This window comes from Cervus elaphus, chromosome 21 (assembly GCF_910594005.1).
Source record: "Cervus elaphus chromosome 21, mCerEla1.1, whole genome shotgun sequence".
NCBI classification, from domain to species: Eukaryota; Metazoa; Chordata; class Mammalia; order Artiodactyla; family Cervidae; genus Cervus; species Cervus elaphus.
The window spans coordinates 30,004,895-30,031,675 of NC_057835.1; the positions used below are offsets into that span (position 1 = coordinate 30,004,895).

At 41.2% G+C, this 26,781-nt stretch overlaps 1 protein-coding gene across 4 annotated transcripts in view; it reads left to right on the top strand.

Moving 5' to 3' along the window:
* Nucleotides 1–26,781, top strand: part of CHD7 (chromodomain helicase DNA binding protein 7) — a 184,731-nt gene that overhangs the window by 106,826 nt on the left and 51,124 nt on the right. For 3 of the 4 annotated variants that reach the window (XM_043879149.1, XM_043879151.1, XM_043879150.1), the window contains exons 4-7: nucleotides 6,143–6,284; nucleotides 11,106–11,243; nucleotides 12,328–12,393; nucleotides 21,046–21,101. In XM_043879149.1, the coding sequence (XP_043735084.1) occupies nucleotides 6,143–6,284; nucleotides 11,106–11,243; nucleotides 12,328–12,393; nucleotides 21,046–21,101 (402 nt within the window). The remainder of the gene's footprint in view (nucleotides 1–6,142; nucleotides 6,285–11,105; nucleotides 11,244–12,327; nucleotides 12,394–21,045; nucleotides 21,102–26,781) is intronic. The other variant, XM_043879153.1, reaches the window with a different exon arrangement.

Consider the following 26,781-nt stretch of genomic DNA (forward strand, 5'->3'; position numbering starts at 1 on the left):
GCTGAGCGTGTATTTGCTTTGACTGTTTCCTCACCCTTGGACAGTTTCGTAGTAAGATGTGAGGGTGAGTGGTATTGAGTCTGAAATAGACGTTTTAAATGAAAGTAGGTTAGGTTTCTGTATCTTTCCCATCCTTCTTTGCTATTCCCTTTCTAGAAATTTAGCACAGTTAAGGTACTTCAGGGGTAGTTGATGCTCTAAGATCTACTTGAAGTAATAAGTTAATAAATAAGTAATCAATAGCTTAAAAAGTTTATAGATTGTCATTGAAGTTTGTTGTTCAAAAGTATAACAAAATTCCTTTCTCTAATCCCCTCTCTTGTTCACTTCTCAGCTCTCCTAACTTTCTCTTTCTCAAACAGGAGCATTGGATGGAGAATTTGTGGGTGGCGTTGAGGAGCAGTCGGGGGTGGTTCAGCTGAGGGCTGCTTGCTAGGAGGTTGTTGGCAAAGGGGGCCTTGCTCCGGTCCTCCCATCCCACCCTGGTGCTTTCCTTGTGGGGAGTCTCAAGCATTTGGACTGGCTGCTGACCACCACTGGGCCCTTGGTCCAGGGAACCCTGATGGCCTTCTTGTGAAAGTGGTGATGTAAGGTTTTCTTGTCTGTCATGCAGAATTTGTCTTCACGCCTACCTTATTAGTTTATTCTGTCATTTGCATTTTTATCACATCCCAGTTTAGCTATTAAGTAAAAAATTTTTAAACGTCTTAGGACTCGAACATTTTTATTTTATTGAGTTGGCCTTACTTCATGATATGTTACATTTTATGTTGCCCTCATTGATCCTTTTGAACTTTCAGTCCTTTATCTTGCTCTTTTTTTAGTTTGCCTCTTTATCTTTTAATTTTCTTTTTTATTGTTTAAAAACTCAGAGGAAAACCTTAAGCTGAGGGGCCAGATGCTTTCCTCCTGCCATCCTTGAGCCTGCAACCTTAGCAGCTCATGGATTGTATCATATGTGATCTTTCTGAATCATAACAAGTCACACCCTTCCTGTGCCATGAACATTGCTCACTTCTCATCTATGACATTCAGTTTCTTACGGAAAAGCCTTTTGAATGTGTAAAATATAAGGATATGTTTCAATACTCTTTGTTCTCCTAAAAGACAGTAGTGTGACACTTGGGCTTGATTTCCTGAAAACAGGCCTGTTTAATGTTCACAATCCTCACAGTTGATTTTTACCAACGCGAGGAGGCCCTTCGCCAGTTGTGTCCTGTGTGAGGGTCTGTGTGGTGAATCCCCGCTGCTGTTCAGCTGCTTCACTAGCTGACTCTCTTCCTCTGATCCCATTTGGTTCCACAACATGGTTCCTTTTCAAACTTCCTTTCCTTGGAGGACTTAGATCCTTAGGCTAATGTTAATCGATGTTTACACTCTGTAACAAACCAGGGCAGCTAGTTGGCTTTCCTGTAAGTCCTGGTCCTTTGCATAAATTCTTGTTTTAAAAACCTGTACTCTTTCTCACCAAAGAAAATCCTCACTGTCCATGTGCTGTATCCAAGCTGGGGTTTATGCATCTAGCCCCTTTCCAGGGAGCATCCCTTGGCTCATGGCTATGAACTCTTCAGCCACATGCTGAATACCATCGTTCTAGGGGCTGATCCCCTCCTGTAAATCCCTCCTCTCTGAACCCACCACTTGTTTCTCGGAGTTCTCATCAGGGTGGTGCAGGCTTTGATCACATGGGGCGGGAAGAGAACTTTAGAGCTTGGTCTGTCAAGGAGACAGAAGTGTCACTTGGCCATTGACCCTGAGCACATCCCGCTGCCCACCACCATGACCTGCCTCTCATGGTGACACGTGATATGTGAGTAAAGCTGGTGCAGGGACAGTGGCCCTGCCAGCCACCAGCAGCATCCCCAGAAAGAAGTCCCCTTTCCAAGAATACAGGGGCCCGCCCAGCTTCACGAGGGGGCGGCCCTACATCACCCGACACCAGTAATGATGGGTGATAAGGATCAGGAAATGAAAGAACTTTTGTGAGTGCAGAAGGGAAGTATACAAATGTACAGGGTTTGAGGCATTGCTGGGTTTCACTCTATTTGGGTAGTGCTTTAGCCTCACTTTACTGAGCTTCATAAAGATAGAATCTATGTGGGGCTATCGTAAATGTGTTAGCAAGCAGAGAGCTTGAGCCGCAAATAGTCAGGGCTGTGTCGGTGTTTGTTGTTTTCCCTGGTTTAGTTAAATCACTCAGCTAACCTCACCTGACCAGGCGTGAGGAATACAGAGATAAATAAGACACAGTTCCTTCTTGAGCTTACAGGATAGTTGGAGAAAAACATACACACACAGTGCTTTGATTTCACTGCATTGCAGTCATATTAGCCCCCAGTATTGTGTGTTTTAAATATGCCTTGTGTGGGGAGTACATCGTTTGGCATGTAGAGGGTGTGCGATGTGACTAATCCAGACTTTGGTGGCCAGAAAATGGTTCTCTGAGTGAGTGATGTCCGCCTGAGCCTTGCAAATGAGTAAGTGAGGGTCAGTGGAGGTTGAGGAGACCTGTGTATCCTTTCAAAAGTGCTTCTGTGTACCCATAGGGTGGAGGATGGGGGATTTAGGATGTGGGAAGAGTAGAAAAAGAAAGTTCACGTCGCCGACTGTAAAAAGCTGCGTGCAGAATCTCGGACGTCAATACACGTGGGACTGGACTTCAGCAGAATGACTTGGTCAGGTTTGCCTGTGAGGCAGCTGCCCTGGTGATGCCTGGAGGATGGGTTTGCGGGTGTTGTTCGGGTGGCAGGACCACATCTCAGAGCTCGGGGAAGGAGGTGGGCAGAGCCGATCTAGGGTAGGCATGAGGACAGACGTGGCTTCTCCACTGAGGCCACTCAGGGGCAACCTCATGCAGGCCAGGCTTCCTCACCAGCCTTATGGATGGGGCACTGGGCCAAGGCCATCGCTGCAGCTGTTGGAGGCACCGTGAGGTTGTAGATCTGTGCCAAGCAGCCCAGGGGTCTCTTCCCCTACCTCGTAGTGTCTGGTCAAGGGGTACAGTGTCCTTGTTAATACCATTCCCTACTCGCCTCCTGGAAGAGCTGCCCTACGCTCAGGCTCTCCGGATTATAACTTGGAAGAGGAATGTGTATGTTTTGGCTTCGACTTCACGAAAGATCAGTTTTGCACCTCACACATCTGAGTCCCGGCTGTGGCCTTGGGATTCGTGTCCTTTTTCCGGCAGTCTGGGTGTTGTGACAGTCACGGTGGGATGTGATACGTGTCTATACTAAAGCAGTGGCTGCTGGGCTGGTCTGCTCGTTTGTCTTTTGAGCTGGTGTTGAGCTCTGTTGATACAGGATGTTCCTTCTCTTCGAGTGGCTTAGATGAGCAGTCACACTAGTGTGGCCTGTCCCTAAGTGTCCGCTGGTTATTCAGCCCTGTGGGTCTGAGCCACAGTTAGAGAACAATTCCCCGCCATGGGTGCCAGGCGTTGGAAAGATCGAGTCTTGGAGCAGGGTGCAATTAGTAACCTCATTTTGTAGTTGAGTAAACTGAAGCTCAGGGAAATTTAAAGACGTAGCGAAATTTAAAAATGTATCCAGGATCACAGACAGGTTAGCAATGACAGAGTTGGAAGGTGAACTGAGGGCTGTCTGAAATCAGTGCTCTGATTACCCTCATTGGCTGGGGAAAAAAAATTCTGATTCTGGCTTTTTGGGGGCAAAGCAGTTTTAATGTAATAGTTGAAAGTCCAAATGAGCTTACTGCAAAATAGTGGCAAAGGCAATCTGATGTAAATAACTCTCTCTGGTCCTTGACTGTCCTGTGTTGGGGTGACATGAAGACTTTGTAGCATTTGACTTCTTCGTGTGTTCCTGGTTTACATGTTGATGTCATGAGAAGATGTTAGCAAGGAAACACTTAGCTGCCTCTGAGCAGCATGAACAACACAGGATCTACTGAGATTAGAAATCCCCCAGTCATCCGAGCTGGGGTGGGCGCTTCCCTGGGCTGCCAGCGTTCTGTCCGTGCACTTGGAGGGGTCCTGTCCGACCTCGGGTGGTCTCAGAGCTTCCGTGGGGCGTGTCCCCAGCCAGGGACAGATGGAAAAGCACGAGCACACCTCTTCTTCGGCAGACTGACATCTCCTCAGACCCGGGCTCCGGCGGGCTCCGGGACAGCGAGCCTTTCTCTGCTGGAGGATGGCTCACCCCGGGAGCAGTAACCCCACTAAATCACACGGTGTCCGGCGCTCCCGGGTGGAGAGGGCGCGGGCGGAGGACGGGCCGCCAACTTGCTTTACCTGGCAGCTGTTCAGCTCCGTGACAGGCCTACCTCTGATTAAACAAATTTGAGAAATATGTAAAGTTTTGGAAGCAGTTTTGCACTGATTTGATAAAAGAAACCACAAAACACTGCAGCGCAGGTGTTGAGAATGTTTGAAAGCTGATTGAGGGAAGCAGATGGCTTTAGTCAGTGGCATCCAGCCAAAAGAGCAGGTGCTGGTCATGTGACCGCTGGTTACCAGGGTAATCTGATTGCTCTTGGCGTGCAGATGAAAGGAAAGGGGCCCAGCGTTCAGCTGTAGTATTGTATAATTTGTGGCAGTTAGAGCGGAAATAAACGCTGGGAATGGAGCCTCATAGTAGGGGAGACTGCTGTCCATGTGTAGCATAAACACTGGGATAGTTGGGTGAGGAACTCTTGTATAGATTTTTTTTTTTAATTTAAAAAATATTATGCTTTCTGTGGATCTTTCAGGGGCCTAAAGTTTTTAGGACACTGCCTTTTTTTTTTTTTAATTAAAAAGGAGTCTATAAACCTAACTGCTGTTTGCTATAATCTTGAATCGTTGTTAAGTTTTTTCCTTACGTGCTTATTTATTAGGCTACGATATTAACAGCACAAAATAAAAACAAGCTCTGAGGATTTGAAAATGACTACTTTAGTATTATCAAATATCTTATTTATTCGTTACAGAAATCCCTTTTAGGTGTGCAATTATATTAACACATACTTTTGAAATATTTTACATGACATGTGCTGTCCTGAAATAAAAGTGTGCAGGTATCCTGGCCTCTCTTCCTTTTGTAATAGTTGGGACTGAAAAAAAAAATGCTACTTAATGCATCCTGGCAGCATACTTTTTTAGGAATTTACAAGCTCAAACTTTTTAAAGGTTTTTGAAATGTATCTTTTGTTTTCAGTAGTAAAAACTAATTATTACTGAGGTTGGATTGTTTTAAATGTTGGATAGTAAATGATAATAAACAATGCTTAGGAAACCTTGAGGCTGGTTTGGAAATTGCTGTGAAAGTTAGCACCTAAGTGTGCATTCTAAAAGAATGGCAAATAAAGGTTCTAAAGGTGATGGTAGATTTAAAATTTTAAATCTTTTTTTTTTTTTTTCTTACAGTTCATTCTTGTCTTTTGACTTTGGTAACATTCAAATCCTGTTAACCTTTGATGAAAACATGCTATGGATCGTGAACTTGAATTATTGGGGTCGCTCTGCTATGTTTTTGTATTTCGGAGACCTGCCTTTTTAAAAACAGGCTATTGTGACACCTTAAAAAAAATGCCAGCACCAAAATAAAGCTTATTTTTACTTAAGAACACAGCATTAAATAAAACTGTGCAGAAGAGGAAATTGTTATATATTTTGTTATATTTTAAAAGTTTATAAATTGGATTAAAATGTAGCTGAATGATGTTAAAAGAGAACATGCAATACTATTGGTCAAGAAAAGGACTTAGGAGTATTTAAAGCTATCCGCAGGAGATATGAAGAAATGATTGTTATGTTCTAGCTTTCCTTGAAAGTTTTAGAAACATATTCTGGTGCCTTAAAAACTTGATAGCAAAACAACTTCTTAATCCGATTTTTCATCAGGGCTTGCTGTATTGGCAGAGACTGTTCATTGTCTCGATGAACAAATGTACTCTGTGTGATTATTAGCAGTTTTTGCATGCCGTTTCTTTTTAATTAGGTCAGATATTTGCCGAAGGTCATCGGTATGGGGTTTTGCTGCAAAAATTAATTGAGAGTCAGTACTGTTTAACTCTCGATGGCCAACATGCATTGATTTATCCACGTTTATTGATACTTCGGGGATGTTTATGTGGGAAACAGGCATGGGGCGTGTGGAAAATCTCATGAGAAAGTGAACACTAAGTGATCCACTTTGAATTCTAGTAATAAGAAACCTGATTCAGAAGCAAGTGCTTTGAAGAAAAAGGTCAACAAGGGAAAAACAGAAGGTTCTGAAAATTCAGACTTGGACAAAACGCCCCCACCATCCCCTCCTCCCGAAGACGATGAAGACCCAGGTGTTCAGGTAATACCTTTATTCTGATCCTGAGCCGTGGTTGTTGAGTGTGGGTAACTTTAGCTGCATATCAAGTGCACTGGACCTACCTGTCTTTGTTATAGAGCTGCTGTAAAGATGGGTTTTTGTTGTCTGGAACATTATATCCATTGTGATGAGAGCTGGGCCGCCAGCCTGAAATTAAACTCCTGACTTCGTGGTTTTGCCATCTTTGACTCTATGATAAATAAAACAGGCTCTTTACATGTATTTCTGTGAAGGTATCTTTTGATGTTTATGTATATGTTAGTGTTAATGTATTCTTAATATATTGGTTTGTTAAGACCTTCATCCACATTTCTAAATTTCTCCTAAGTTTGGTTCCCTGTCAGTTATATTGCAGAACAAAGTTGAAGATATACTCTATACCTCATCTTAAAGTTTCTGACATCTGACGGTCAGAGTCGAGATGTGTTTGTGTAATACTAAAGTTTCTGTGAACCAACTGAGTGACTTTCTGGATGGCAGCACTGCACGATTGTCCAGTGTTAGATTCTCCTGACTTCTGGACAATTTTATAGGAATCAGTTGAAAGGCTGGCCCTGAAATAGACATCAGGAATTCAGGTTCTTGCGTGTAAAGCACACTGCCTCCACTGAGAAGACTGTAAGTAAGGGATCCCTCCACGTGACTGTTGAACATTATTTCCTTGTTACGTTCCCTGGAAGCATGCCAGCGTGGTCCTCTGGGGTGCCTGGGAACGTGGCTTCTGTGAATGACATCTCCGCTGTCAAGGAGCAGTTACTGAGCGTCCTGCCAGGATAGAAAGCAGCCCCTGGAAGCAAGTTTGACCTTTTCTAATAGTTTGGTGCATATTCAGTACTCCTTGTACCTACTCATTTGCTTCAGAGTTAGAAACAAAGTACTTGCAATATGCAGTTCTGTGCTAAAGAATTTCAGATAGCTTTTGTTTGTGTGTGTGTGTTTAACCAGAACTCCCTGATACCGATAAAGTCACAGAATGGCCTAACCTAGGAGGACCTGAAAGGGCGAAAGAGAGAATGAATGAGTGAATGTGTTTTGGTTTGGCTTGGTTTGGTTCTATAACTAACATAGTGATAACCTCTGGCAGTTTGAGTTAATTTTGTAATCTCCTCTGACTTTATACGTCAGTGAAAATATATGGGGGAGGTGAGTAGATATTTTTAATTGTTTAGGGAGTTTTAAACTATTTTTAATGATTTTAATTTCTATGCTCACAGGTGTTTTTTTTTCCCCTGAATTTCTTTGCTTAAACTAGGATCTTCATGCAGTAGTATTTGGACAGTATGAGGAAGCCTTTCACACAGGTCAAGAAAATTCTGTAATTCTTTCACAAACACTACTGAATCTTAAAAATCCATTTGCATTAATGCAGACCCAAATGGACTTTATGAAATACCAGTGTTTTGTTTTTTATCCCCCCTTGTGCATTTCAGTTATAGAAAATGCTAATCAATGCAAATGGACATCGGTGCGTCCTTTCTCATTGGCTGGTGCTGAACTGCCCTGGGCCGCACGGCTGAAGTCAGCAACCACACGAGCCACTTTCTCAGTGTCCCTCCTGTCTCTGCACAGGAAGTGATGCTGCCTGCTGGTTTGTTGTGTTTCTTCCTGTCGCACACGCTTCAGCAAAGGGCGTGTAGTTCTTGAGTTTTATGATTGATTTGTTTAAACTCTAGTAAACGCCATGTCTTATTTTTTCTTTTAGCCAACTGAAAATTGTGTCACAAAGTACTGCCAAAAAGTGAGATTGTGCCAACACATTTGAATCTCCTGTTCAGTGTACCTATTTTAACTGTAAGAAAATTCTTAAAACAATCCAAGTTTAACAAGTTATTTTTGTGTTAATTCAGAAGTTTTGAGCTTTAAGTGCAATTCTTACATTTTATTTTGATCCCCCCCAATCTTTTTTTTTCTTTTTTTAATTGAAGAATAATTGCTTTACAGAATTTTGTTGTTTTCTCTCAAACATCAACATGAATCAGCCATACTCCCCAAATCTTCTAAATAATAATAATCTAACAGATCTTTAAGAAGCCTATTATGTAATAAATTATTTTATATTGGGAAATTGGAAAAGGAACCTTGATACCCAAAATAAATGAACCTAAGATCAGTTATTATTTAGAAGGTAGAGAAGCCATATAACATTTAAACAGTTCAGAAAATTGAGTTCTAATTGTTTTTTTTTTAATAATAATAATAATGAGGAGAAACTTTCATTATAAAAGTTATATTCACCATACATACATTTCTATAAAAAAAAAAAGTCCCTGTCTTATTGCACTGGAACATTTCTTCATTATCAGAGTGGGGTTGAAAGTGGATTTGTCTTAGACTCTGACAAGGAAGTTTAGTTATTTGCACTGAGAGTCCTGGGGCAGTGTGGCCCCAGCCACGGAGACCTGGTGAAGCATCACAGATGTGTCATCCATAGCACGTTCTCCTTACAGTAATGACATGAAGATGAAAATAAAGATTAATCCGTTTCCATTTAGCGAAATTGATACATCAAATGAAATACAGAGATTATGCTAAATCTCACCAAATTAAAATGTTGTTCCTGATAATAGGCTCTTACATCTTAAAGAAACTGACAGCCAGAAGTGGGAGGTGATAAAGTGAGGCAGAAGAGCAGTTACTTCAGATGAGCTGTGGGAAGAGAGGAAGGAGGCTGTGTAATGCAGCCTGGCTTTAGAGCCTCACTGCTTCCTGACTTTCCTTGCAGAAGTGGAGCTAGTTACTGATGACCGTAACGCTACTAACTGCGTTTAGCATTGGCACGTGCCTTGCACCGTTTTGAATACTTCCAGTGAATTCCCTCCTGTGATCGTCACAGCATACTTACGAGGTAGCTACTACAATTACCCCTATTCTACAGATCGGGAAACTGAGGTCCCTAAAATAACTCATGCAGGGTCACACAGTGAGAGACCAGGCTCATTCTCATGGGGACACGCAGCGCCAGGGCTCACAAGGTGACGTGGGGCAGGATGGGCCGGGGCAGGGCCCCCGCTGGCCTCGGTGTCACCTCCACGTGGAACTGGTTATTCTGGAGAGGAGAGGGAGGTCAGAGGGGAAAGTCAGAATTTGGATGCCTCCCGCCACTCCCCCCAGCACCTCGATGTAGAGCTAAAAGTTCGCAGTCCCCAGTGACCCATCTGATGGTCCTCTTGTACCAGTTGTGTGTGAGCGGTACCAGAGTGTGAGCGGCCTCCCACCCCCTTGTGAGAGCAGGGGAAGACAGACTTCATTCAGTAAGACGTGGTGGGTCCCGTTCTCTGGTACCGGGTGCTGGAGCTTGGTGGTCCCGACTTGGGCCCTGTCAGTCTCTGGCCAGTGCCTCCCGAGGTCCATGTGGTGGGGTGATTTGCTTCTCTCTGCCTTACTGTCCCAACTTTAAAAAACTCACAAGGCTCTTCAGAAAGTTTTTCTTCATAACTCTTAGAAAGCAGTTTGTATCAGTGTTACTTTTCTCCGTATTCTTTTTATTCTGTGTGCTTTGCCAGCTCATCTGTAATAGTCTTGCCTTGGTCAGTGATTTAAAACTTACACAAGTCATTTTAGAGTTAGCTTAGAGTTTATCACACATATTAATGAGAAACTTATTTATCTCCATTTTTAATTAACAGACAAACCTATTTGTATATCAAAAAGGTCAAGCAGTCTAGAATTGTTTTGAACAAAAAGTACAGAATCTTTCCTTCTGTTCCCTTTATTTCACTCCCCAGAATTAATAGTTTTAACAGTTTGTTGTGTCTTTTCAGATTTTTTCCTATTATTGAAAATATGCACATATACATTAATTTTTTTAAACAAATATTCATTGGGTCATAGGAAAGTAAACAAGATATGCAGTGTGTTTCTCTGGAGGAGTTAATATATTGATGGCCCACACATGCAGATAGATACACAAGGTTTTTCTAATCTTAGAATTGTAAGCAACCAATTGTTATGTGACTTGCTTTTCTTTTTAGTTAATCATTTGTCTTCTGGAGGCATCCTGTAGATTCCTAGGAGTTTGCTTGCCAGGATGAGTGGGCAGGTTTTACATTTTGACCACACTGGTCCTGCAAAAGTGTATTAGGTTCTACTTTGACCACTGGATGAGACAGCATCTTGCCAGCGTTCCTACTAATACTGTTAATAGTCCTTTGCATTTTAATCAGTGCAGTCAAAAATTTTAAAAGTAAAGTTCCTTATCGTAGTTGCTCATTATAAATTCTGCCATTCAGTCTTTCATCTCTTCAGAAATGTTTAAACTGTTTCTTTTAGGACCAAGATTAAAATGCACACCTTCTATTTAAATGGGCCTCTGAAATCTTATTGGTACCTTGGATAATAATCTAACTGTAGTTAAATAGAACTTTATAAGTCACAAAGTATCTTCTAATGCCTTCAGTTTTTTTAGACTTTTTATCATGGAAAAAAAATTTTTTTAAATATACAAAAATAGGATGGCCTAATGAAGTCTTAACATATCTACCACCCAACTTCAGTATTGCCTTCACTTTTGAGCAACTCACCGCCTGAATGAGGAGGAAGATGTGTTGTTACTACCGTTGTGCAGTTAAAGGCCACATAGCCGGGAGTGGCAGGACCTTGACCTGCCAGGTGTCTGACTTCAGATTTCCCCCTTTCCCATCATATCTGTCGCCAATGTGATGTCTTGTGTGCTTTACAAGGTTATAGTCACCGACTTTTCTTTAAGATCATTGTTATTTTATAATATAAATGTACCCTTGCCATTCCAAGAAACAGAAATGAGCATCAGCTTTCTAAGTCCTCCCTGGCGGGTTTTTGTTTTAGAAGCGACGGTCCAGCAGGCAAGTGAAGAGAAAGCGATACACCGAGGACTTGGAGTTCAAGATCTCTGATGAGGAGGCCGACGACGCGGATGCTGCTGGGAGAGACTCCCCCTCCACCACCTCACAGTCGGAGCCACAGGTGAGCGACCAGGTGTGCGGGGGGGCGGGGGGGGGGGCGGGGGGGTTCCCACTTGCATTTCAAAGAGTAGGCTGGAGATTTTATAGCTGGTATCTGAGAAGTTCATTTGAAGCATCAGACTTTGAGCTGGAAACATCCATCTCGTGTTGGTGAACACACTTTGGGATATCAGTGGTTTAGAAGTAGGTTTTTAAAAAAACCCTGTTCACTGAAATAATTATTTTAGTGCGAGCCTGTGATACACAATTTGACACCGTTTTGGGGAATTGATGGTCCCTGTTGAGGATGAGTCAGAGCTGGGCTGCAGGGAGACTGAATTTCCCTCCGAGAGTTCAGTGCTGTATAGCTTCTGGGACTTTAATAAGCCACTCAGGCTTGTCTCCTGCTGCTCAGCATCATAAGAACCCCTTTATGAAATTACTGCCGTGTAGTCTCCAGCAGGGCATACTTTATTCTTCATGCAATGTAAATGATGGATAAAAGAGCTTATAAAATATGGGTAGTAATGGAGGGTTGATTATTGTGAAGATCTTCCCCCCCCCGCCCCCCCTTTAAAGTCCTCTTCCTACCATCACTGTGCTTTAGTTAACAAACTGGTAACCCACTGAAAAATATATTAAATGCAGTTTTGTATTTCATTTGGTAATTTGCACTCTGTCTGGTTGTTCTGTAACGTTTTGTGTGACCTCCGTAGATCAAAGCTGCCTACAATAACAGAATGATGAGTATATTTACCCCATGGGTCCAGACAGGGAGAAGTCAGGTCTTTGCCATCATGCGGAGATCATTTCTCTTGGCAGCTGGAATTTCTGAATGCTCCTTGGCTTTGGGGACCCATGCTAGTCCACGCAATTAAACCACATAATCGCAAAGTAATAAACACAGATCTTCCTTTTTGCCTTTCTGTAGAGGGAGATTTTTGTTCTTTTCAATCGTATTTCCCACTGGCGATCCTGCCCAGTGATTTAAAGGGTATGAATTTAAAGGGTTTGGAGGGAGATGCGAAAGGGAATGGTTTCTCACCTTTATAGCTTAGAATGACATGCTCTCTGTTTGCGTTTATTCCCTCTGCTTTATTTTTTAGGAATCTGTTGATGCAGATGGTCCAGTGGTAGAAAAAATTATGAGTAGTCGTTCAGTAAAAAAACAGGTAAGCGCCATGTGGAGTTATCAGAACTTGTGGTGTGGGTATGACTCAGAATTATTTTTTGTTTTACAGTTTCCTTTTAAAAATTTCACTATTGTAAAATAAAACTTCTGCTGATGGTTCTAATCCTGTCTAATTGATACTAGTCCAATATCAATCTTTGGGATATTCAACCCCAAATGAAATTAAAATGTATCAGTCAGTACTTTATTACCCCATTTAGAGTAGGCAGGAACTCAAAACATCTCAAAAGAAATGTATAGGACTCATAGACTACCTTTTTCGTAAATATTATTCATATAAAATCATAGACATGAACCTGTCATCTCTCTTAGGAAGGTCCCTGCCCCTGCTCCCCAACCCTGGAAGCTCTCTTTATCATTTTAGCAAGTAGGTGTTTTCTCATACTTTTCACAGCATTTTTTCATATACAGTTGAATTCTGATTTCTTTTTTTGTTTGTTTGATTGGGCATTTTTGTTTGTTTGTTTGAGTTGTGCCTGCAGTATTTGGGATCCTAGTTTCCCTAACTAGGAATCGAACCTGCACCACCTAGAGTCAAGTGCAGAGTCTTAACCACTGTACTGCCAGGGAAGTCCTTTCATTTGCAATTGAAATATTCACTAGTTTTTTTGTTTTTTTTTTTTTGTTACTGCAGAAGTAAAATACTGAACTATTTTCAGTATAATTTTTGAAGATAATATGCCTTATCCTTCCAAATTATTTGAAATTCATGTTGATTCATCAAGGTGAGCCCTAAGCATCATTTATTAGCCTGGTGCCCTCGTCCCTGAGGGGCACACACACTGTGACCATGAATTCCAGGAACACTGCATCTGTTATTGATGGAGACTCCCTGTCAACCTTTCCTCTTTTTCATCAGTTTGAGAAAATGCTTTAGTTTGAAGAAGTACATAGGCCTCCAGGTACATTTACATGTTCTAGCAAACTGTGTTTGGTTTGTCTATCTCTAGAGATGGTCTCCTTTAGATACAAGTGTCTGTCTTCTGGTTTGAATCATCATAAAGTGCACAGTTATTTCTTTTTCTTTGCCTTCAAGGTGGGTGGAAGTATAGCCTCATTGTTTTGACATGTAAAATAAGCTTTTTTTTCTGGGGAAAAAAAATGTAAAGTGTATACAAAGTGTAACTTCCAGTGAGAGAGATGAGGAGTGGAGGAATTACATGATTTAAAGTGAGCTCCTGGGTTTATCAAATAGGAAATATTTAAGAGCCTCTTGATGAAGGTGAAATCTTTGAAAAAGCTGGCTTAAAACTCAGCATTCAAAAAAACATTCAGCGTTCAAAAAAATGAAGATTATGGCATCCAGTCCCATCACTTCATGGTAAATAGATAGGGAAAAAGTGGAAACAGTGACAGATTTTATTTTCTTGGACTCCAAAATCACTGCTGATGATGACTGCAGCCACAAAATTAAAAGATGCTTGCCCCTTGAAAGAAAAGCTATGACAAACCTAGGCAGTATATTGAAAAACAGAGATACCCCTTTGCCGACAAAGGTCTGTATTGTCAAAGCTGTGGTTTTTCCAGGAAGCATGTACAGATGTGAGAGTTGGACCATAAGAAAGGCTGAGCACCAAAGAATTGATGCTTTCAAATTGTGTTGCTGGAGAAGACTCTTGAGAATACCTTGGACAGCAAGGAGATCAAACCAGTCAATCCTAAAGATCAAGCCTGAATACTCGTTGGAAGGACTGTTGCTGAAGCTGAAGCTCCAGTACTTTGACCACCTGATGTGAAGAGCTGATTCTTTGGAGAAGACCGTGATGCTGGGAAAGATTGAGGGCAGGAGGAGAAGGGAGCGACAGAGGATGAGATGGTTGCATGGCATCACCGACTCAATGGACATGGGTTTGAGCAGACTCAGGGAGATAGTGAAGGACAGGGAATCCTGGTGTGCTGCAGTTCAGGGGGTCACAAAGAGTCGGACACAGCTTAGTGACTTAACAGCAACTCTTCAAATACTTTCTAGAGATCCTTGAAATGGTATTGTACCAGTGGTAAATTCTTCTTTGCCTTTGCTCCAGTACTCTTGCTGTTCTATTGTGTTATTTAAGGTGTAGATTTTTATCAGAAGATAGCATTCTTGTTCATATGAAAATAAAAGCAACATGTCAAGGTATTTTCAAGATGGTGCAGAGAGCTCTGCTGGGTGATGCTGAGCCAGAGTATTCAGTCAGACAAGGAGACACAAGCCCAGCTCACTGCAGTGAAGTGAACGGATATTTCATTACCAACTGAGGGTGTCACTGGATGAAAATCCCACACACAGAATGTATATGTGTGGCTGAGTCTCTTCGCTGTTCACCTGAAACTATCATGACATTGTTCTTCGGCTATATCCCAATACAAAATAAAAAGTTAAAAAGATATTTTCAAAATGAGTGTGAGGATGAAGATATATGGAGTTACCTACCTGGTGACTGTTTGACCTTGAGAATGTCCTCTCTGATGAATTTAAGATCTCAACCAAATTTCACTCCTGTTCAAGCATAAACGAGCACTATTAACCTAATTAGAAAAGTGGTTTTTTAGTCCTAATGACTCTAGAATTGTTAATTTGTGATTGTAGATATATGGCAGATTGTAAATGCTTGACATACTATAAAGCGTAATCCCTTTCACCAAATTGAAGTGACTTGTTTGAGTAAATAGGCTGTGGTTTGCATGGGATATATTAATTTTCATTCAATTGATAGTGCTTCAGTAGGCATAGTCAGCAGGTTTGGGGGTTGCAAATTATAATCAGCTCTATTACTCAGAGCTACTTAGACTATACATGATGGAGGGCATTGCTTTTTCTTTCTGTCTTGCCCACTTTAGGGCTAGTTTTTTGCTTTCCTACCCTTGAAAGAGAGCTACTCCCAGTTTAGGAGTAGGTATTACTACCATTTAGAGATAACCAGGTTCATCTTATCACCAGAGATTAAAAATCACTATAATTGTATGTGAGGGTAGTAGAGTGTTTGTTGAATTGGTGAATTTTAGGATGAAGAAAAGCAATGGGAAATTTTCTCTGGAAGGAGAGATATGCCTTGAGTTATGACTTGAAATATAGAGCTCATTGACTTGCTTGTAGATTACTGATATTTCATAAAGGGCAATAAAAAAACCATCAGAAAATTGTAAACATTAGCAGGTACTCACTTTTTAAACTGCTAATGTTCTCAAAATAGTTACTTTAGTTATCATCCTTAGTAACAGTGGAGGAAAGTGTGGCAAATAGAAACAAAAGGAAATTTGAGATTTTCCTGTGGATTCTAACTGGCCCCGCCGGTCTGTTTCCTATTACCATGAATAATTGAAGACGTGGCTGTGAGAAGGTGCCTTTGTCTCCCCCTGGCAGCACTGTGGAAAGTGGCTGAGGGCTGCAGAGCTGCCCCTGTGTAGTGCTCACACGTAGTGGGAACTCAGGTATGGTTTTTACAGTCTGCTGACCTCATCCCTGTAGCTTCTAAAGGGTCATCCCTTATGATGGAGCCATACAAACGCCCAGAACTCACCTGGCAGAACTTCCCTAGTTCAGCACCTCATGTTACATGGGGATGGCTCAAGCATTTATGTTGTTCTGAACCCACATTAGGTTTTCCTTGGTGACTCAGTGGTAAAGAACTCACCTGCTAAGGCAGGAGACACCGGTTCAATCCCTGGGTTGCGAAGACCCCTGGAGAAGGAAATGGCAACCCTCTCTAATATTCTTCCTGGGAAATCCCATGGACAGGGGAGCCTGGCAGGCTGCAGTCCAGGGTCGCAAAAGTGTTGGACATGACTAAGCTACTAAACAACAGCAACAAACCCAAATGCACAAGCATGAGACCCAGTGGAAGGAACATAGGTGGCCCTTGTATTTGAATACTGAGATAGGTATAAGAATGGACTTCTGGATTATGTAAAGGTTAATTCTCTCTGCACAGGGAGTCATAGTGTAGCCCTTTCTGCCTTGAGCCATCTGTCCTTGGGGGAAAACAATTCAAATCCTTTTTGTATCAGAAGGTCAAAAATAGTTTTGAAAGTGAATTCTGTGTTTGTGATGTCCTATTTTCTTCCTAAGTAAACCATGATTTGATACCTCTGATAGAATACACAGTACGTTGGGCCAGAAGTAAGAATGGATTCATACCTTTTCTTTATTGTTACTTTTATCAAGGCACTTTCTCAGTCTTTTCTGCATTATTGAATAAGATTTCCGCCTTTTCACCCTAAAGTTTAGCTTTGTTTCTTCAATGCAATTGCTTAATTTAGTAATAGGGTGCTTGGGAAAGGTCTTTCAGGCTTGGGTTATCATTTGCTGAATGTCTGTTACAGAATCCAGCTGGCTGAGGAGTTGATTTATACCTGGTTAAGGTTCTGTTTCATGGCAACAGTGGGACGAGTATAGCTTAATATGTTTGGAACTTTCAATTTCATGTGAATAATAAGGATTTTGATAGACTACTCTAGGCATCTAATAAAAAGATAAACACATTTCTCAAAACTAGTCTACTGAGTATGTAAAATTACTTCAGAGCACTCTCAAATTTTCCAGTTACTATCCTAGAGATAATGGGTTGGCCAGAAAGTTGGTGGGGGTTTTCCATCCATAAGATTATGGAAAAACCCCAAGGGCCCTTTTGGACTAACCCAGTAAATTTGAGTGTTTTGTGTGTATGTGTGTGTGCATGCACAATAGTGGTGCCTTGACTCAGTTGTTCATTGGATATGCCCATTGAAGAAAGAGTTTTGAACATTGCAGGGTGAAGATAGGGGACTGGGGCTGTTTTCAACTGTCAAAGAGTCTGGTCAAACTGACTGCCATTTAGTGAATAATTAAAAGGATGCCCCTGAGAGCTGATGAATTCACATACTTTTGTTCATTGTTTTGCTGTAAGTAAAACAGAAGAGGCCAGCATGATCATATTTATATGATATGAAGGGCAAAACAGTTCTCTAGCTCTCCACCTACAGTTCTGGAGCAGGGAGACGATCCACCTACAGTTCTGGAGCAGGGAGACGATCCACCTACAGTTCTGGAGCAGGGAGACGATCCACCTACAGTTCTGGAGCAGGAAGAGGATCCACCTACAGTTCTAGGAGCGGGAAAAAGATCCACCTACAGTTCTGGAGCAGGAAGAGGATTCACCTACAGTTCTGGAGCAGGAAGAGGATCCACCTACAGTTCTGGAGCAGGAAGAGGATCCACCTACAGTTCTGGAGCAGGGAGACGATCCACCTACAGTTCTAGGAGCGGGAAAAAGATTCACCTACAGTTCTGGAGCGGGAAGAGCATCCACCTACAGTTCTGGGAGTGGGAAGAGGATCCACCTACAGTTCTGGGAGCAGGAAGATGATCCAACATGAGAATGGTCATTGAACAGATCACAGAGTTCTAGTTCAGAACATCCCAAAGAACTAGGACCCAGAACAGTTCTGCACCTGTTCCAGCTGCTGCTCAGTGAGGTCTGGAACCTGAACACCTGCTTCCAGAGAGCTCAAGACCCTCTTGTTGAGATCCCTGCAGCACACCCCCTTGAAGCATAGCTGATCACAACAAGAAAATGGGTCTACATGACAGTCAGGGACACAGCGCTGACACCTTTAAGAGTCCGAGCCTTCTGGAGCAGAACTGAGGCAGAATGAAAATGACCTCTTTGTTCAAGAGATCATCCTGTGTGCTTTGAGACCCTCCTGGCAGTTCCAGTCGGTGAGACCACTTAGAATGAGATGGGAATGACAGCACAGGAGTAAGGCTCTGAAAGAGTGAAGTCAGGAGATGACAGAGCAGGGAAGGGACGAAGCTTGTCTTTTTACTGCCTCCAAGGTATGTCATTTTGGAAACCTTTTTCAGAATTGAAAGAAATATAGTTAACATCAAAAAAGTTAAAACAGCAGGCAGACATTTGAATTCCATTCGAGGTTTAAATTTCATGATATGCTATGAGAAGCACCATGAGATCTAGGCTCTTCCTGCCTTCTCATTCTCCTTGGCTGGCCCCTGTCTTATCTTTGGCTTTCTGCTGAAATCTCCGGTTGTATGCCAAGATAATGTGTCTCGAAACGATTGCTGAAATGTGGGTGTGGAACCGGGTAATACTAGGGCTAGAAAAATGTAAGGTGAGTCCGGGACGGTCGGACTCGAAGCAGCCAGAATTTATCAATACAGTAATTGCTGGTGTATACTGAAGGGATCTAGCAAACATTTCATTTTGGACAAATAAAATGTCTGGGACATGTCACAACATTGTAAATCAGCTATACTCCAATAAAAATTGATATAAAAATAATAAAAGTAAATAAAATCTGGGACACAGATGGTTTTCTGTGCACATTGGTTAAGACGCTGCTGTAGGGGCATCCTTGGTGGCTCAGTGGTAAAGAATTTGCCTGCCAGCGCAGGAAACACAGGTTTGATCCCTGAACCTGGAAGATCCCACATGCCTCAGAGCCACTAAACCCATGCGCCACAGCCATGGAACCTGTGCTCTAAAGCCCGGGAGCTGCAGCTGCTGAGCCCACGCACCCCGGAGCCCGTGTTCCGCAGCAAGAGAAGCCCCTGCAGTGAGACGCCTGCACACCATAATTGGAGAGTAGCCCCTGCTCACCGCAACTAGAGAAAAACTCATGCAGCAATGCAGACTGAACACAGCCAACAGTAAATAAATAAAGTTACTTTTTTTTTTTTTAGAAAAAAGAAGCTGCCGTTGCTATAGGGACTTCCCTGGTGGTCCAGTGGTTAAGACTTCCAGAGTGAGGATTGTGAGTTTCATTGCTGGTCGGGGAGCTGAGAACCCACCGGCCTCGAGGCCAAAAAACCCGAAACCTAAAACAGAAGCAATATTGTAACAAATTCAATAAAAAAATTTAAAAATAAGTCTGCATTTAAAAAAAGCTTTAAAATAAATAAAATTGGTGATACTTTTAAAAAAGAAAATGTTTTAGGATGATGATCATTATAGAGGCATTAGAGCAGGACCAGATTTTTTTTTAATTTTTGAATTAATTTTTTTAACTTTTTGTTTTGGGGTATAGCTGACTAACAGTGTTGTGATAGTTTCAGGTAAACAACAAAGGGACACAGCCATATCTACATGTATCCACTCTCCCCCAAACTTCCCTCCCAGCCAGGCTGCCACATAACATTAAGTAGAGTTTCCTGTGCTATACAGTAGGTCCTTGTTGGCTATCCATTTTATATATAGCACTGTGTACATACCCATCCCAAACTCCCTAACTCTCCCTTCCCCCAGTCCTTCCCCCTGGCAACCATAAGTTCATTTCCTAAGTCTGTGAGTCTCTTTCTGTTTTGTAAATAAGTTCATGCGTATCATTTCTTTTTAGATTCCACTATAAGGGATGTCACCCAGTATTTCTCCATCTCTGTCTGACTTACTGCACTTAGTATGACGATCTATAGGGAGGGTAGGACCACGTGTTAATGGCTTTTGGCCACATTCCTCAGTGTCCTTGGGGATCTCTTGGCAGATGGCAAAGCTGCTTGATATTTAAGTTTAACTGATACGTGTAAGAGTTTTGAAGAATAGTGTTAGTCTGCAGTCTCTGACAGAGGTTTGAAGGCTAAGGATTGAGGGCGACCCCAGTGTCTTTGAATGGACCTGGTGCCAGTCTGTCACCCAGCAGACGTCTCCGTTCCTTTGTTCATCCTCTGTCATGCTCTGACTTGCCTGAGTTTTCTCCGCGGCATCTCTGAGGCCGCTTAGCAGCCAATGCGACCCTCCAGGCAGGTGCTCTCGGAACAGTGTAAAAGCAATCTTCCAACATCTGTAAGTGGTGTTTATGTTTTACATCCCTGATTTATCTGATCAAATGTTCCAGAAGAAAATTACATATTACGACTTGTTTAACAGCCTAAAACCAAAAGGGAAAAAAAAATATTGAAAGAGATGCTTAAAATATCATCCACTCGGTGTCTTCTGCAGACATGATGGTAGGCAGAATCAAGGGAGAGATTCTATATAATCTGCCCACTGCACTCTTGGTCTGGCTGACGGGTCACCACGTTAACCTCACCTCAACATCGTATTTGGAGTGTTAATTTTATTTGGCTGCTACGTGTGTGAGACATCTTGTCTGAGAGATTTTAATTGTACCATCGAGTCAAACTAAAACCCTCAATAGTGATGCACTGAAATTACAGCCTAGGAACAAGGTTTAGTTTTATATGGTTTCTTGTTTAGAGTTATTAACTATATGGACGAATAAATGTCTTTTAAATATTTTAAAACATTACAAAACCCACAATGTAAAGTTGCCATGAGGCAGCCAAAAATAATACATATGGCATTCAGGAGAGCAGTTGCTAATTGGCTGCTGCCTGCGAAAATGGTACACTTGGCGTCTACTTAACACTGTGGGTTTGGCAGAAAGCCAGATTTGGGGTCAGGTTGTTGTGAATGAAGCTGCATGTGGTTAGGGAGGAGTTAAAGTGATTCATGTCTGAGAAGCCGGAGCCGGTCGGGTAGCGCCTGGCCGGTCCTCATCCGACTGCCTCCCACCAGCTCACCACGTGCTCATCCTTCCAGGAACGGCCCATGCCACTTCGGCGATGCCTTATGTGTGTCCACACGGGAGTAAATCATTACTTTCGGAGCATTCTAGTAGATGCTTTCAAGTATATGCCTGAAATTTTCCTCTGTTGCAGAAGGAATCCGGAGAGGAGGTAGAAGTTGAGGAGTTCTACGTGAAATATAAAAACTTGTAAGTAGATTGTGACTTTTTTTTTTTTTAAAATGGGGGAATATATTTTCAAGGTACCAAATTAAAAAGTAATCAGGAATTTTTTTAATTGGCAATGGGGAAATTCTGGTATGATTTATTCAGTGCTGTGGAGGCCATTGCCTCCTAACTTTTGTATCTTGGCTAGTTGATAAGTTTTATTTTTCTATAAAATGTGTAATTGGTGTAAAGGTTGACTAGCTTTTGTGCATAACCAAGAAGTTCTTTTTAGAAGAGATGAAAACTCATACAGTAACAGAGAAAGTAATACCTGTTGAGCTCTGAGGATGAATTTTGCTCTGTGAGGCCAGGTACCCTGCCGTCATCTGTGCCCAAATGAGAACTCGCTCCTGGGTGAAAGTGCTAGAAAAATCATGACATCATCTCACGTTTTGAAATGTAGCGAGCTACGGTTTTGATGATCTGTTTTTATTTCTGACTTGTGTTTAGTGACTTTGAATTGCTTAATTTTAAAAAACTGAGTCACAAACCACTCTGAGTTGTTGTCCTGATTCTCATAGATGGAGGCAGGATACTAGGACCAAGCACACTCATGGGACAGCCTAGTTCGAAGCATCAATATTCATCCTACCGAGGAAAGACCGCTGCCATTCTCTAACCCAAATAACAATCGGAGAATAGAGACAAAAATATTTATTAATAATGTAAAAGTTAAATGTACTTTAAACTTTTTAAGTCCAGGAACTCAAGTGTCATATTAGTGAATTCTGGGGTTTCAAGAGAGGCTTCGGGGAGCTGTCAAAACAGCCTAAGAATATCTACCCTATCCTCAAAAAAAAAAAGCATCAGGCCTCATGGTTTTTGTCATCACCCCCTGTCGCATTTGGCACTGTGTTAATGGATAGATGTCTTTCTGATATTTGTGAGCAGAACCTTCCACCAGGTAAAAAGATGAAGGAGTCTCTTTTATCAGTGTTACTGTAAAAGTTCAGTGAAATGAAAAATGCTCAGTAAACATCAGATGCCGTCATCATTTTATACTCAGAGCATGAGAAGTTTACATGCATGCCAGGTATGCACATGACATGGTTTCATATAGTCTTATAAGGTGAATGGAAAGACGTGATAAGGAGATAACCAAGTAAGCCCGAGAGAAGGCTCTCTGATGGATTTAAACAATCGCACTCCAAGTCAAGAAGTTTGAGTATCTTTTGCCAAGAAACAACTCCACTAGATAGACACCCATCCCTGTCAGTGTGGAGTGCCGAGGCCGTGGTGTTTGGTTCTCAGAAATCCTCTCAACTGGCCTGTGACCAACCCCAGCCCCTGGGGTGCCTCACCAGGTGCCGCCAGCCGGGGAGATGAGTCATCAGTCATGTGAGATGAAGCAGTGAGATGAGAGTGCTAAAAAATAGCTTTCTTCTCTGATGTTATAGAGCTCTAAAGGAAGTTAAAATTTCCATAAAATGAAAACTTTTTGTTAAACTTTCATTTTGACATAATTTCAGATTTACAGAAAAATTGCAACAGCAGTACAAAGAATTCCTGTGTGGAGTCTTACCTGATTCAGGGGGTCATAATCCCTTACTGTCATGTCATTATTTCCTTTGCTCACTTGATCCGAAATCTGGCCGGTGGAAGCCCATCAGACTGTCTCCTCCCTCACTTACCTTGTCCCTGTCCTTCTTCGAGCACTTCCTCAGTTGCTGGCTCCAGAGGATGTTCCAGACACATCTCGAAACTTACTGCTCAAGTCCTGGAATTGGTCCTTTCTCTAAGGAGCCTTGGTTATTTTTACTGAAGAAGAGCACTTAGAAACCAGGGTTTAACTAGGTGTGTTCATTACCACTGGGGAGTCATTGCTTCTGGGCTTAGGAAGGGCATCCGTATGCGTGTTTATATGATAACGCGTGTATGTATGACATATACACATACATGTTACACACACACATAAATGTTCATTATATATACCCACACATTTCTGTCTACCTACCTACCTGCCAACAAGGAAGAACAATGTCTTTATAGTGATACTTCCAATTTTATTTCAGTACCACGGGATTCATTCTATTCTTTCCCCTTCTAATATTAATAACTCTCTGTTTTCTACTGTGAGAAACCTGTCACAGTAGACATATGATCCATAACATATTTTCTATGATCCATAATATGTTTTCTTATTTGTTAATCCTGGAATATATAAGAAATGGATTCAGAATTACTGGACCATATTTATGTAAAAAAGAAGCCTGCTAGCTTCATTCAGTATTTGTTAGTGTTTTTTGTTGTCTAAGTGCTTTTTCTAAGTGCTTTTTGCTCAGGTTAGCCCTTCTCCTTCCTGCCCCGCTTTAGTGGGCTGTTATTTATTTGATACTCAGTTCGTCTCATTATGGGCTTCTCTGGTAGCTCAGATGGTAAAGAATCTGCCTGCAATGCAGGAGACCCAGGTTTGATCCCTGGGTTGGGAAGATCTTCTGGAGGAGGGGATGGTAACCCACTCCAGTATTCTTGCTTGGAGAATCCCATGGGCAGAGGATCCGGGTGGGCTACAGTCCATGAGGTCACAAAGAGTTGGACACACCTGAGTGACTAACACTACTTTTGGCTCATTAGTTTCTGTTTGTATTTGTAATCCATTTTAGGCCCCACCCCATCCTTGTTGATTTTTTTTTTTTTTTTTTTTGCTTTTTTTTCAATGTTAGTATTTCATGAAATACTGAACATGGTTCAGTAGTCAGAATTGTACACAAGATGATACCCAAAGAAGTGCCATCTTCCCTTCCTTTCCACCCCATTCCTACTTACCTTCTCATTAATCTCAGATTTATCCTTCCTGTAATTTTTGGCATGAATATGGAGATAGGTAAATTGATAGGTTGGTTTATTTTATATGTTATTTTCCTCTCTTTCTTAAGCACAAAAGGACAGCATCAGTACACATTTGCCCTTTGCTTTTTTCACAATACGACGAGTACTTCGTTACTCAACATCAGTCCGTAGGGTTTTCCTCATTCCTTGTTACTCCTCTGCGCGTCTGCGTGGTAACTTACCCAGCCAATCTCCCATGTTGCTGGCTTGTAAATGGCTTCTGCTGCGTTATAGTACAGCTAATGCTGCAATATATATTTTCATGCCTACACATATTTTTGAATTGTTGGAAGCATAGCTTCAGGGTGAATTTTTAGAACTGGGATTGCTAGATCAAAAGGCAAACATAAATGCAGTTCTCCTAGGGAATTTTGCAACGTCTAATAGTTCTGTTTGCATTCCTACCAATACTGTGTGAAATCACCCATTTCCGCACAGCATTTCCAATGTAGTATGTGTGTGTGTGTTTGTTTACTTTTTGTGGGAAATTGTATTTCAGTGTGGTTTTAAGTAGCATTTTCTTTTATTGTGAGTGATTTAGAACATCTTTTTGTAAGTTTAATGACCATTTTTGTATCTTGTCCTGTCAGTTATGTGTTCGGATCTTTTGCCCAGTTTTCTGTTGCGCTTCCTTCAGTTTTTAACAGTTCTTTATATGTATGCGGTATTAGTCCTTAATCTGTATTATATATTGCAGCTGTCTTTTCCCAGTTTCAGTTGTCATTTGACTTCATTTATTGTTGTGTATAGCATTGTACTTTTTTTTAAAAAGTTTTTTATATTCAAATTTGTTCATCTTTCCTTTTATTAGATCTTACTTTTGAATCATAGTTGGAAATCTTTTTCCTACCCCTGGCTAAAAAGAAATTTTCTGTCTTTTTCTGTACTGTTTGCATGTTTTTATCTTCTCTGTTTAGGTTCTTGATTCATTTGGTACATGGTGTAAAGCATAACTCTTAATTTTATTCTTTTACAAAAATTGTTGTTTCAGCATCATTATTAAAAAGTCCATCTTTGCCCTGGTGATTTGAGATGCAACCTTTATCATGAACTAAAGATACATATTTATTGGGTCCATGTCTGTCTTTATTCTAATCATTTGATCTGTCTCTTCACAAGTTATAGCATACTATTTTACTTACAGAGGCTTTATAATATTTTATTACCTGGTTTATTGGAGTTTTCCCTAAGAGAGTTCCTTTTTATGGTTTTTCTGGATGTTTAGCATGTTCATTTTTATATACAAATCCAGCATTCACTTGTCTAACTCCATTAAAATAGTTGTTTATATTTTTATTTACATTGTGTTAAATTACAAATTTATGACTTATGATATTGAGTCTTGCTATCTGAAAACAAGGATGTCTTTCTTGGTTCAACATGCTTTCTGTGTCTTTTAGGAGGATCTTAAATGCTTCCTTATACAATTTTCACATGTTCCTTATTAAATTTATTACTAAGTATTTTTTCTTTGTTAATACTGTAAAAGAGGTTTTCACTATCATTATTTCTTCTGTTTTATTTGTGTAAATGGAGACATTTGACTTCTGTCTGTTAATTTTATATTCTGCTATATAACTGAATTATTTTATTTTATTATTTGAATTAGTTTCCTAATTGATCCTCTAGGGTTTTCCAGTTATGCAGTCATATCATCTGCAAATAGAGTTCTTATTTTCCAATTACCACTCCTCTTATTTTCTCTTATCTCACAGCATTGGCCAATGCCTAGAATGTGATATTGAATAGTAGAGGACGTATCCTTGCCTTGGTATCCTTGCCTTGCTTCTGATCCTAGTGGAGAAGCCTGTGGTTTTTCTCCATTTAGTTGGAACTGATTTCACTGCCCAAAATTTCAGCCCAGTTTGCCGGAGGGAGAGCAGGGCTGGACCAGCTGTTGAAGGGCCTGCATCTCCTTCACGGCCGTCCTGGCAGCACTTTTAAAGGCATGTGCACCTCAGCCAAGACAAAGGTGCTGAGTGCTCACATACCTTTTTCTATCCAATAATTAGGAAACTAGACGAGGTGATGTTTACAATATTTGGTTTTGGTTATAACAGTATTGCATGTTATTTATTGAAAATTTGGAAAATACAAGTCAAAAGTAAAAAACATTTACAGTCTTACCACCCAGAATGATCGTTACTAGCATTTTGATGCATTTTCATTGAGTCTTTTTCCCCTGAGAGAGAGAGAGAGAGTGTGTGTGTGTGTGCGCGCGCGCGTGCGTGCGTGTATAGGGCATCTATCAATTCATATCTATACAAGGCATATGTATTTAAAATCCTTATCTCCCTCAGTCCACTGTAGAAGGACTAAATCTGTCCTACCTATGAAAATGCATATTAGATGTTATATAAATAAAAATATGATATTTAATGTCATCAGCCTTTTCCATATCATTAATCATTTTTTGAAAGATTTTTGTATTGGCCACGTAATTTCTAAGAGTAGTAGTATCTTGATTTTGAAAGCACCTCATTTTTTTTAAATGTCATCACTAAAAAGAGAAATAAGAGACAGGCGAGGTTACAGGGGTGTGGGGTAGGGAGAGGATGATAGTCCTAAGGATATTGAAATAACTGAATGAAAGGATGTCAGAGGTACCGTACAACATTAACTGTATGCCTGTGAGTCTCGGGGATGAAAACGGAAAGGTGGGGTGGGGGTACTCAAGTTCAGGTCAGAGAAGACACAGCACGTGCTCAGAGCAGGCTGGTGGTGAGTCTGCACAGGAGGAGACTAGCCAGTGAGAGAAGAGCAGGCATTGGAGAGGGGAAAATTCACAAGGGACCCCAAGGGGCATCATCTCAGAGCTCCCGGCAGAGGGACT